The sequence below is a fragment of the Cryptomeria japonica genome, chromosome 6, assembly GCF_030272615.1.
Source record: "Cryptomeria japonica chromosome 6, Sugi_1.0, whole genome shotgun sequence".
Classification (NCBI taxonomy): Eukaryota; Viridiplantae; Streptophyta; class Pinopsida; order Cupressales; family Cupressaceae; genus Cryptomeria; species Cryptomeria japonica.
The window spans coordinates 624,196,301-624,209,967 of record NC_081410.1 but is presented as its reverse complement, the minus strand read 5'-3'; the positions used below and the strand labels follow the sequence as shown (position 1 = coordinate 624,209,967).

The 13,667-nt window shown below is 35.3% G+C and overlaps 1 protein-coding gene across 2 annotated transcripts; it reads left to right on the top strand.

The window, feature by feature from the left end:
* Positions 1-1,554: 1,554 nt before the first annotated feature.
* LOC131048628 (uncharacterized) lies at positions 1,555-11,863 on the top strand. 2 transcript variants are annotated; one of them, XM_057982664.2, is made up of 4 exons: positions 1,555-2,005; positions 5,777-6,023; positions 11,138-11,231; positions 11,351-11,863. In XM_057982664.2, the coding sequence occupies exons 1-4, from the start codon at positions 1,665-1,667 to the stop codon at positions 11,614-11,616; spliced, it is 948 nt and encodes a 315-aa protein (XP_057838647.2). In that variant the 5' UTR covers positions 1,555-1,664; the 3' UTR covers positions 11,617-11,863. The 2 variants fall into 2 exon arrangements, with proteins under 2 accessions (XP_057838647.2, XP_057838648.2); XM_057982665.2 differs by having other exon boundaries at positions 1,556-2,005; positions 11,354-11,863.
* The last annotated feature ends 1,804 nt before the right edge of the window (positions 11,864-13,667 follow it).

Here is a 13,667-nt window from a genome sequence, read left to right as displayed (position 1 = left end):
CTTACACATAACAGGTCGCATGCCTTCACGACATGAAAGACACAACCCTATCCAAGACACTCCCAGGTGTACGTTGTACCCCGAGTTGGACACACACTGTGTGCCCCTTCTCCAAATGCCTCATAGCACACCAAGTCACCTTCTCCTTCTTCTTCTTCAATGAGTGATCTCCCTGCCCCTTCCAAGTCTCACATAATAACTTATATAACCTCTTGAGGGGTGGTTTCCAAACCATCACACCCTTTCGAAAATGTCACCTTTATTTACCCTTTCATAAATATCATCATAATTCTATTTTAAGGTAATTTTCATTAACATTCTTTTTTAATGTTTCTTTAAACCAAAGGATTATAATATCCTTTATTTTGATCTCCCTTTTTTAATTCTAAAAGGTTTATTTCATAATTTCATCTTCTATTGGAAAAAAGGTGGCATAACACAACAATAACACCCCAATGAGATTTAAACCTTGGTGACAAGAATACACCACCGCATTTAAACCATCACGCTATGTGAATACTAACTTATGTATTCTCTTATTTCCTATAATAGTTGACCACTATTTTTTTAACCTCTCTTCTCATAGATTAGAGCAAGAAGTATATTTGTAATCTTAGCTTCCTTACATAGACCCGATAAGGGACCTAAGGTTTGTTCACCCACTTATAAAGTATGCTTTCATAGGGGATACATCCAATACAATAACCAGTCAAAAGATAATTTTGGAGCCATTTGCAAGGATTATCAAATTTAGGAATTGACAAAACCACATCACATGAGACTTATAAAGGCCTCTACCATAATATACCTTTGAGATAAATTTATTGGAACCCTTCATAAGGGAGCCATTCTTTTGTAAGTCCAAACAAGTAAAATCTATATTACTATTATATTGTTATGGTTTGAATCCATTTAAAGAGAAAAAAAAAAAAAATTAATAAGAGAAAATAAACAAAAAACCTATAACAAATATTCAAAAATTATTTAGATTTTTACTTAAACAATATATCATCTACATAAACAAAAGAAATAACAAAACTAGATGCATATAAGCCAACTCAAACTCAAAACCCTAACAATAGTCAATGGGCCCTTAGTTTATTGGTGAAGTTGTATAGTTCTTAATGATCCCTCTAAGGATCAAATCTTGTTGAGTGCAAGGCCCCGATATCAACGATGAGATTGAGATTGTGCCCCGGGCGAATTTGGCAGAATGGATACTCCTTACTCCCTAGCTCTTAGGCATAGAGGTTTCAACCTAAGAGATACTCCCTAGTCCTTAGCTCTTAGTCGAAGAGGTTTCAACCTAAGACTCGTGCTCCCATATCGAATAACTAAAACGACTTTATAAATAAAGATCTCTCTATAAAAAAACCAAAACAATAAAATAATACACTACACAAACCTCCGTTCCCAAACCTCCATTCCCAAGTGGTTTAATTAATTGAGATTAATTTATGCTTAATTGCATGCATTTATTTATTTAAATTACACTAGAATTCCATATTGAGGTATTATACCTTTTTACACCGCTTTTTTAACTCTACCAAAGCAGCACCCGACACAATTCATGGGGAAGATTTTCGCTTTCACTTTACCGATCAATGCGCATTTTAACTCTAGAGCGAGGGAGGTGGTGGTAGTTTTAATTCCAATTGGTAGAAATGGGAGGAAGAGCTGCCCTGCAAGGTATCAGCAGAGTAATTGGTGGGGGAGCCACTGCCACTCACAGACTCGGAGCTGCTATTTACTCTGCGGCGCACTACCAGGGGAAGAATTCAATTGCCACTTCAGAGAAAATAACAGTTTCCTCTTCTTCATCTACTGAACCCACTTTTCAGTTCAGTCCCGAGCAGGAAAAAGTGATTAATGAGGGGTACGAACAAGGATTTCAAACTCTTCCGAATGAACATCACCATGTTTCTGATCGCCTTGTTTTCGGGATCCTACCAACTCAGCAACACGTTTTGGAAGACACGTCAGATTTGCAGGATGCCCATAAACAGTAAGTTGGCTCACCCCTCTTCCCAAATCACTTGGATTTTCTTACCTAGGCTCTCTGCAATCTGGGTCTTTTAAATTCAACGAAATTATCTGTGGTTATGGTTTGCTAGATTCTGATTGAGTTTCGTGGTTCGTTAGCGCTGTGCCTAACGCCATCAACATGATATGAAACCTAATGTGTATCTAAGAGAAGCTAATATGATTCCCCAGTTCTGCAGTCTATAACTAGTTCAAACCCCAATTGCATGTTGTGCGCCTAGGAGTTTCTCCTGCCAATCTAGGAAATGCAATTATTGATTAGACGATGGGGTTTTGTTTCAACAAGAATCCAAATTTTATTTTTAGATATTCTTACAATTTAGGTCTGAGGGTCAATAAAAGCCCTCCTGATGCCATAGATTGGTGAGTACATGTTGTATGGAATTTTAATCACTGGGCTGTAGACCATAAAGCAACAGGAACAGTAAGATTGCCCCTATAATTAGAGAACTAACATTACTTGTAAAGGAATATCCTAAATTGTGAGGCAACGTGGAGTTTTAAGCCTACGTGCATCTTTTTCTGAATGCAACACAGGTTTGCCTGGACCATTTGATTCCCATATCTTGACTGTAGAGGAAAAAGGGGAGTAGGAGATTTTGATCACGTAAGGTTCCTGTATCGCCGTTGGAACACAATTGGGGTTAATAATGAATAAAAAACAATGAAGACAATTCTTCTAGAGTCAGTTTCTTCATATACGTACCTTAACCAATTGACAATCTTCATTCAAACCAGATCTGATATTTTTATTTGTGTTGTATCATTCTTGTTGGATATACACTAGTGTGCATGCACTTGTTCTTTGATTAGAATCATATATTGCAAGAATGATGGAATGTATTTCATGTTGGCTTGGAGGATTCTCGCTAATAGAATAAGTAATTCCACCTTCAACATTAGTCTATTTCTTTCAACTCCAAAACTTGAATCTACCTCATAGGCTTGATTTTACCTCTAACCATTTCTCAGTTACAAAATCAAAAGTATCCATGCCCACAGATAATTTCAGAAACCCCTGCCCTATTACAATTAATGTTCAGGTAAAACAACAATATTTCTCCATGTTTCTGGGGCAGGTTTTGAAACAGCAAAAAAGTTAACAAATTTTAGGGTTGGTGGGGGAATTACTAATAAAATATCTTAAAGAAACTAAAAGAAACTGAAATTTTTAAAGGTAAATACAGTGTGCTCGATTTGCAATGACAGTCTTCTCTATTTTTATCTTTTTAGGTTTTCAAGATTTTCAAGTATTTTCTTCCTAAAAAGTCATTTAAAAAAAAATTTATGCACTAAATGGTGCAGGCTATCCAGTCCCGGAGGAGAGATCCCCCCACCCAGTTCCCAAGTCATTCAATTGTCCAAGATGGAGATGTCATCTGGATGCTTGGGAATGCATCCTTCCACAACACTGAACTCTGAGATACAGTGACCTAAAAAGACTAGTTTGCCCACATGAAATCCAAGTACTTAAACTATTGTGATTTGACAGCTTCCACAATTTGCGTCATACTAAACACAAAGTCAAAGAAGTTAGATTATATATAAATTGTATTTTTACATATATTAAAAATAAATGAATAATTTATAATTTTATAAATAATACATAAATTTAAATTTATATAAATATGCTTATCTGCCAAATTTATAAAGTGTGAATCCCCCAAAAATATATTTATTGAAGTCCACATTATGAAGAACTTTGTGTTTCTGCCATTCTGGTGCTCTCCTATTGATTATCTAATACCTTATTTGATGAACAGTGAATCACCTTCATGTTTATATAATAATGTGACGTGTTTGGTTTAAATAAATATTTATTTGACTTCTAAATTTATAGAATAATGTTTATCCACCAAATTAAATACAGTTGACTTGAAAAAAATAAAAAATATTGTTATTTTTTTGCTTTGACTTCAAATTGCCAGTGGTTTAATGGCGGAACAAAATGCAGACTCCAGCTTCAATAAAGCTTTCAGATCAAGGCATACATACCTCCACAGTTGCAGCAGATTGAAGAAAGCCTTGTAAATTTGTGGTTCTGTTAAATGTTTTCCACTTTTTGATTAAAGGATTATACATATGATAAATGCTCTTATGATTGCATGCTGCAGCAGAATCACCCATGAATATCCCATTGTAGCACACCGTAGCATATGTTAGTGTATGAAATTTTTCAGCCAAAGCACCAACACCCACCCACAGATTGTTGTTATCGTCATATTGCCAGGGCATGGCCTAGGAAGGCAGGGCCACAGCTAAGGTGAACACGGGCCTTGTCTCATCCTGCTCTTAATCCTGTCCCATCCGCTATAGTGATTGGTTTTTTCTTTAAGGATCTGGTAGCTTAGAGCAAGAGTGCTGGAATAGATTGTTGTAGCTTTCAGGTCCTTTTAGTTTCAAAAATCATTTGCGATTTTACACATTAGTTTTCCAAATAATTAATCCAAAAATTGCTTTTTACAACATCCAAATAATAAATTGATAGCAAATTTGAAACTTATTTTTTTCTCTCAATCAGAATTGCATTCTTTGGCATTTTTTTTTACCACATGGAATCACTCATACACTGAAACTTAATTCTACTTTAAAACCTTTTGTTTCTGGCAAATGCTTTTATCCTAGAACTCTAATTTTTCTTCAGATGGAATCAACTAAAAGAATGAGTAACCAGTGGCATTCCCTTACAATCATTGTCATAAAAAATTGAGTAGAGGAATAAGCTGAAAGGGAACTTTGTATTCTTCAAACGAGTCTTAACTATTTCAATTTTTGATCAAATTGTTTTGAATAGGTATATTCAAATGTTTCTTTCACAGTCATCTTGTGTATTATTTTGTTTTTATTAGTTTGTGTACACAAATTTGAATTACTAGTGTTTGTTTTGTTTGTTAAATTCAAAGTTGCATGGACACAGATACGGTATCCGATACGGATACGGTATTGGATACAGATACGGCTATTTTTTAAGACCCCCAATATGGATACGGCTGGACACGTCATTCATAAAAAACACATACACATATTTAACACAATTTTCTAAGTTATTCAAGGAGATTTTCATTACTTCAAAAGCAATATAGACACATAATTGCTACATAAATAATGATAAGTAGATTTAACATTTTACAATATGCAAAAATAGAAGAGTTGCATTGGAAGATAACCCAAAAAATGGGTCACTGAAATAGAAAAACATTTCATTTGTCTTTCTCATTTGGTGTAGGTTTTGTTAATACCATTTTTTTTAAAAATGCGTTAATGAAGTTTTTTAAAATAAAATTTAGGAAGATTTACGTCAATTTTGTTAAAAAATCAGATCACATTAGTATTTAGCATGGTTGGAAATCAAGTATTTTTGGGCATGCGTGGGAACAATATTCGACGTGTATATGGGCTGTATCGGATACGTATCCATTTCAGAAATGGGAACGGATACAGGGAAATGCATTCCCGGGGAGGGACAAAGGAGTTTCCGGCAACTCTGGTTAAATTGTATTCAAGTTATTGTCTGATACGCTTCTAGAATGATGATTATGATGGTTGTGTTGTCTTGATGTAAACTTGGTAAAATCAATGATCTGTACCTCCTATCAATTGTCTGTCATGTCAAATGCCATTTTAAATTTCTAATTTCAGGCTTCTGTTGACTTCTTACACAGATCATTGAAACTACACCAAGGTCAAAATCATGATTTGTATGATAATATTTAGTTGTTATTCTTTTGTGCAGGAATACCGCCCTTGTTTCTAGCACAGTTGGTCATGAGTCAGTGTCATCATTGTTCGAGTCTGTGTATGAGAAGCCTGATTCAGTTGAAGTTTCTAATATGCAAGAGATCATGGGCTCATCCTATGAGAACTTAGTTAATCAAGTTGACTCAGTTTTGTATCAAGACAATGACAAAGTGATGCCAAAATCTGGATATTGTAATGCTCTTGAGGCATTTAACTTGCTCCAGAGTAATCCTGCGATTCAGGTTATCTAATTATACTTTTTAATGATTTTGCTTTCTTGAAGATTTGGTTGGGAACCTATCAATTCTTGTTCTGATCTATGTGAATTTAACATCTCTCAGAGTTTTATTTGTCAGTACTCTTTGAGGATGGTTAACAATGGTAGTTTTCCCATTCCTTTGGAAAATTGTGTAAATTGCAAGGTTGACGAGAAAATCAAAATAGCAACTGATCAGATAACCAGATGATCATTATTTGTTAAAATGCTTTGTAATCTTAAAGTTGAGAACATATAGGAAATAAGTAAACCATAAGACGTGTAAAAGAGGCTTGAATTTAAGTAAATTCTAAACCATTACACTCACAGAAAGTTCACTCTAAACCTTAAATGTGTGCTTTATCAACTTTTTGTTTCAGGTGGAGCTGCTGCTTACTTAAAAATTCAGACATGGCATTATGAGTTTATCTGCCCGTTTTCCAGTCTATTGATACATGAGGGGTAGCATAGTAATGGCATTGCTTTTGGAAATGAAATTGTTCGTTAAAACATTTAACAACTTGCTGGTTTTAAATTCAAGATATGATTTGAATTTCTTCTATGTATAATTAACTTAGACAAATGAATGATTTTTAAATTCATAACTTCTGATTTATGCCTCACCTTGCATAAGTTATTGTGCATGAGAAAATATAAATGAACTGTATAAAAGGAGGTCGGCTTTAACCATTTGCAGTACTTAACATAGGACAGTATATGCAGTTTGGTTTTCTTTCTGATGACAGAAAGTGCAGTCACATTATAGTTAAGCATTTCTTCTTTGTTGAAAAACATTTATTGTCTTCTCATGTGCTATTTTCAAAAGTTGTTGCTTTGCTGCAGTACTGAGAACACTTACTTTCAACTATCATTGACAATTATTTGTTTATGTAAAATAAAATATGAAATGTTCATGAAGCTTTACTTGCTGGCTATGTCAATCTTCTAGAAATTGATTTTGGAGGAAAAAAAAGCCAAATATAGCACTTCCAAGAGGTGGATTTTTGTCTAGAGATTCTGGAATTTATTATATGGTTTATGATTTCCTAGAAGTTTTATCTATATCTATGTAATGTCCCCTTTTGTAAAATGCCCTAGTTTGCCCTAGATTACAACTCTCAGCCAATAAGGGAGTGTTAGAGGGGAGTACCTTTATCTCCTTAAAAGGGAAAACAAATGATTACAAGGTTACTTAATTAACTAAAGGAACGCCAATCATAGCAAGCTAGGATGGGTAACTTGATAGGGTGTCTTTACAACCGTTTCCCCTCCATCAAGCCACCTTCTCCCACTCACATGATTCCATCCATCACAATGGTAGAGAGGATAAGGGATTTACCCCAATAGGGTGCCCAAAGTCTAACCCTCCTAAGCCCAAAGGCAGAGCACCTTCGCCCCCCTTTGGCCTCATGTGGACCCTGCCATACATATGAGGTGGTGTGCTTGGGGGTGACCCCAACACTGTTCCCCCTATTTGAGATCCCTCTCTTCTCTTACCATGACTGTGAACATTCAGAACATATGAAGGTTCCAATATTATTTGCAGAAAAATCATTAGTCAGATACAATGTATAATCAATGATAACAATAGTGCATTTTAATCGATAGTATGCAGAGATATATGTATATTGATACAACATCTAACATGTTATGCACAGGAGACTCATACCGAACTGCAATATTCAGTCAAACTGCTGAGAGTTTATGAATTACCAAGTCTGATGCGATGCCTCCTTGGAGTGATAAGATTGTTGTATAAGTATCTTCTCCTTCACTGGTGAAGAGGCATGTCTACTTGTTCATCAGGTTATAACCCTCCTCTCAAAAGACATCTCTATATCTTGTGTATCCCATCCTTTCATAACCACTGGGCTCCTTGGTGAAATTGCACTTAATTGGTGATTGGTTAATATATCTATTTGGGCACACTAATCGATGTTTAAACCAGTTAGACATTAGTTAACATATTAATAGGATATTAATATATTTATGCAAGATCGCTGCCCTTGTTGTCATCTCGCAGGGGTCTCATGGAGAACGTCCCTTAGTAAATCTGCTCCTCATAATTGGCATCAATCAGTTCATTCATTTCTTCCTGCTGTTTGTCCGAATGGGGGTTTCTTAGAGAAAATTGTGGCGTCTTGTGTCCAAGACAATTTTCTCCTAAGGGTGCGATTGGTTTCTACAAGAAAATTGTGGATATCTTGCAGTCTATATTAATAATACTACTAAATTCTGCATAAGAACATTATCAGGCTTCATATATTAAGCATACATATTAAGCACATCGACATGCATACCACCAAGAACAAGTATGTTAATGCCTTTAACTTAATAACAGTTCTGATCTGATCTGATCGATGTTGATGTCACTAATTGCTTTTAATTACTTTCCTTTATATCTCTCAATTTGAGGGAGAGGTCACACCTCTTCATCATATATGCCCTTTGGCAAGAGACACACCTTTTCACCATTAGCACCCATTGAAAGAGTGCAACTCGTCATTATTTCTGCCCTTTGAAAGGGGCACAAGTTACAACCTTTCACAATCAGATCTGCACTTCTTATTTAAATCAGATCTGCATGTTTGATCTCCAAATTATCCCACCCATCAAATTAGTTCTCTTCTCCCTCTTATACCTCATAGTTGGGAGAGTCACAACTTATCATTTCATGCCTTTTGACCCATTATTAACTTAATTAAATTTTAATTATATTTAATTATATTCTTTTATATTTTCATTTTAATTTTATTTTTTTTCTTTTGAATTTTAATTCTACTATTAATATTTACCATTAGATTCTATTTCAAAGTGGGGGCATTACAATCTTGCCCACTGAGTTTTGGCGATGGGGATGGTGGGATGTTTTTTCTGTACAGGGATACTTTTGGGCCATTTTTTAGGGGACGGCTGTTAAAAAAATGGGGAAATATAGAGAAATTTCAAATATGCATGTCATAACATTGATAAATTATTCGTCATAGACATTGTAGAAGCTTAATACATAGCATTAGAGTTGAGTTGAGATTTCACATGAGAATTGACAAACATTTTACCAAAATTCAAATTCTTTCATTGTCAATAAACATGTCATAAACATCCATAATAGACATAAACATCTATGACTATGAAATGACATAAATTGTAAACAGTAAACATAGAAGTCTCAAATCAGCTGTCCATAATAATGTCAAGATTGAACTAGAAAATATATGGCTGTCCATAATCAGCACATGGTAGGTCTAAGAGTTTAAATCAAAATCAGAGCTTGAGTTTGAGTCACTGCCAGTATGAGGGGCTGCCTCAACCAATGGAACGCCAACCAATCCCGGAGGTGTCTCCTCCACCTCAACCTGCATAGCATCTTCGGGATTGACATCCCAACATAAGGCTGGAGTTTGATGATGCTCAGGAGCCTGGTGATCTTGTAGCTGCAATGCACTGTGAACATGGACTAACTTCTTCCATTTTCTAGAGGTAAGGTTGTTCCTCTTGATTGATTGTGTAGCTATATGTGGACCAATTCCTCTCTGCAACAGAGGAATTGGCAACCTATGAAAGAAGATGAACGCCAAGTACTCTCAGGTTCAGTGCATCCCTACCATGTCATGCCCACCATCCAATAGGGTCGACTTGAGCTAATATAGCTCTATCTATCCTCGCCTCTGGTCTGCCAAAGGTTGGACCATGAAGATTGGCAAATGCAAGCCACTGTGTGCAAAGTTTAGTATATTCATCTTCACTATACATTTTTGCAAGGAAGCCATCTTTCACCTTTTCATCACTAGATGGAGCCACTCTCCCAGGTCTCAGTGCATACCATTTGGGATTGAGAGCATAGGCTGCCATATGAAGCGGGGTGTTCATAATGTTCCACTGTCGCCTCACAATGGGCCTAAGATGCTTCTCATAAAATCCCAAAGTAGGGTCTCTGCTATAAATAACTTTCTTGATTTGTTTGGCATCCAAAAAGGCACCTGGGCTGTAGGGGATGGCCATATGTCCCCGGGATGGTTGATGGATGCCTAGGCGTCCCCTGGTCGCCCCTATGGCCCAGGTGTGTTTCTGAACTGTTTCCAGAACGTTTCTGATTGCTGCAGTGAAAGGGGGACGTGTCAAGTATGGCAAAAAAAATTCCCTGTACCATCCCTGGTACAGGTACAAGTTTACCAAGCTTGGGGACACGCGCCGTGGAGCACTTATAGAAATCTGTTTTTCTTCGGTGTTGGGACATTGCCAGCATATTTTGCTTTGGGGTTCTTGAATATAAATAATATAGAAAATGTTGACAACACTATTCTTTATAACTTATATTGCTCCCATTCTCCTTTTAATGTGAAAATATCTAAGGATTCTTTTATGGACCATCATCAGATGCACTTGGTTTCACCATGTAAGAATATTTATAGGAACTTTTACTCTAAATGAATTTCTATTTATTTATCCTTTTATCAGGCACTCCTTATGTCACTTGAGTGCAATACTGTGGAACTCTCCAGTCATTACATTCAAGGAAGATACGAAGCACTTGTTTTATCTGTGACATGTTTTGGGTACATGAAGCATCAGTCTCAAGACTTTCAACAACTATGGATATCCCTGCTTCCATCTTCTCAACAAATCTGCTCGTTTTGTTTGCACTCTGAAGCAATTATGCACTACCATTATCTGATATTCTCTTGATTAAATTTCTCTGCCTTTGTATACACAATTGTTAAGTAAATGCAAAATTTATAGTGATAATCAAACAAGTACTCGTTTCTATTCCTTGTTTAATTGCAATTATCATTAAATTTGATTGATTTCTTTGGAGTTTTAATCTTGATTTATACCCTTCTGATCTTCTCACTAAGTAGATCCCTTCAAATGTTTTGACGCCATTCAGAAATGGCATTTTGAATGTTAAGTTTCAATCATGTGGTGTATCTGGCCGATTAGTAGACTATAGATGCAGTTACAAGTACCACAGAATGTCAAGTTAAATTGGATCATACATTCTCTCTGATATATTGTATTCTAGTAACATGTCTAAATACTTTATTGGGTGCTCCATAATTGGGTAATTCATGGATTTTTCTTTGGGGTTTTGTAATGCAGGGGGTGGTTGCCTCACTAGCCTTAGATAAAGCTGTTCGGGATGCTATGATGAAAAACGAGAAGGTTCAAGAATTCAGACAATTACTATTGAAAGGTTACAACAATTTTGATTTTGGCTTTCATTTGTTAATATATCATATTGAGCAGGTTAGTACCATTTCTAAATATACATTTGCCCTATATATGTTGACTTTGAGAGATGAAACTACATAGCAGGCGAATCAGACGTATCAAATGAAAATAAAGCTGCAGACAAGCCTCCTCATGATCATAAGAATCCTTTTACTGAAGCTATTGAGAATATGAAGGTGAAGATGATGGGATTCAAGGAAAAGATAACAGAAGTCTGTAACCAGTTTTTAGGGTTTGCGGACACAGTGTTTTTGAAGAAAGATGGAGATTTTGTGGAGAGGACTATAAAGATTTCATCAATGCTTGGTATTATCCTCCTGTTGATAGGCCTTGGCAAACGGGTATAAGTTGAATGATATTGTTAGGTTAATTTAAGTACACAAGAAAATATGGACAGTTTGAAATTATTTAAAATTTTGAACTAGTTCTATCCCTAGCGTATGTGTAAATTTTGTTCAGTCATTAGAAAAGTCCTGCATGTCTACCTTTATTATTTATCAGGCTTTTCAGACATTGGATTTTATGTATATAATTGCAGCATTGCTAATATGCTTGGAATCTAGATAATAATATATATCTTATAATTACTTTTTAGCAGTGTGCATTATTGAAGTTTTCTCAAACTTATTCATGGAATATGTACTGAAGAATTTTGCTTATATTATTGCAAATAGTATACATAGATAGGGTGCATGGAGTTGTCTTTTCCTAGTTAGAGTTTCATAATTCATTTCAATATCCAAGATTCCAATATAATTCTTCAGTTTGTTACAGGGTAGTTTCTTAATTTTGAAGTTGGCATGCATACATTTACAGATTTTTCGTTTGTTGTATGCCATTCCTGGTTAGGTTGGACTTGCCATGAATAGCAGTCTGTTTATTAATTTCCACTGTGATTGTACGCACTATTTCAGAATAAAAATAAACTCAAGTATTTACAAGAAATATTATTTTGTCAGTCGAGGATAAACTACATGTCAAGTGCTGCATGGGCATTGCATAAGGTTTTGAGCCATAATTCATTATAGTATTAGCTCTTTCAAGGTTATTTATTTTTTGAGCGGATTTCATTTAAGTATTTCTAATATTCATCTTAGAGGGATCACATGCATTATAGATTCATAACAGACATTACAGACCATAATAGACATTAAGTGAGCTTATAAAAGGTCTTCGTCTCCTATTAATACTGTTGGTTTTAACATGGTGATTTTGTAAGTGGACAGTTTCATTGTTTTATTGGTTCCTATTCACAGGAGCTCAAGCCTTATAGTCTAGATAATAGTGGAACCTTGCATTTGCATATTTGAATGTTTATTGATATTTTAATCTGATTCATAAACATTGTTTATATATAATATTAAGGTTTTTCTCTATTCTTCCTATGTGCCGATGGGTTCATATTTTTCTTTGTTTATGTGGATGCAATTGTACAGTTTTTGTAAATGCCAAAAGGCATTTACATATAACCAGACTAATTTGATTTCTATGTCTGATGTTAAAAAATGTGCATCCACCAGTTCAATTTGGTGGATGCACTAAATGCAATTTTTTGTTCACGATATTTGCAAAAATAGAAAAAAGGGAAGCAACTAAAGGTAGTTATTTAGGTCACTTCAAGCGATACACTGAGTTGATGTATGCGATTTCATGGCAGTAGTCTGTAATGTCATCTCTCTTAGTAAAGGTATACACATTTTGCAAATTCCTGCAACTAAAAACCTTGCATTAGCCAGGGCCAGCTATCACCATTGCATATGAATCTCGTTCAACACTCAAATTCTTTATCCCCATCGTGATATTCTGAAAATTGTTGTAGAGTAGCCCACTGTGCACATCCTAAACAAAACATTACTAATCACCCTCATCCTATAATATCACTATAATATCTTCATCCTTCATCCTTGAAGGGTTTGTCAAAATCATCATTAGAACCTATCTTTATTTTTTTCTTCTCCCAATGATATTTTCTTAGATGTCCAATTTTGTCACAATTCTCATATTTCACCTTGAACTTACCAAGCGTTTTGGATTTAGACTTTCTTGTTTCTTGTCCTTCTTGCCTTTTTCTTTGGATCTTCTATGAACCACGAGGGCCTCCTTAGTTGACTTAGAATTATTCCTTCTCATTTCTTTTGAAAGCAAAGATGTAACTACTTTTTCCATCTTAAACTTGATGGTAGTGCTCCCAATGGCTATAACAAGGTGGTCCCACGAATTTGACAATTAACACAACAAATTAATACACCAATTCTCCACTTCCTTTTTCACTTCCATAGAGTATAATTAGATAACTACTATATTAAAGGAATTTAGATATTTGGCCACATACTCATTGATTGGTCTCTATTGTGTATATTAGAAGGTTGGTGTAGTATATCACGCACTCAGTTCGGTT

Coding starts and splice junctions, on each gene's coding strand:
- LOC131048628 (XM_057982664.2), top strand. CDS start 1,665: ATGGGAGGAAGAGCTGCCCTGCAAGGTATCAGCAGAGTAATTGGTGGG. Junction 2,006..5,776: donor TTGCAGGATGCCCATAAACA/GTAAGTTGGCTC, acceptor TCTTTTGTGCAG/GAATACCGCCCTTGTTTCTA. Junction 11,232..11,350: donor CAGACAATTACTATTGAAAG/GTTACAACAATT, acceptor GAAACTACATAG/CAGGCGAATCAGACGTATCA.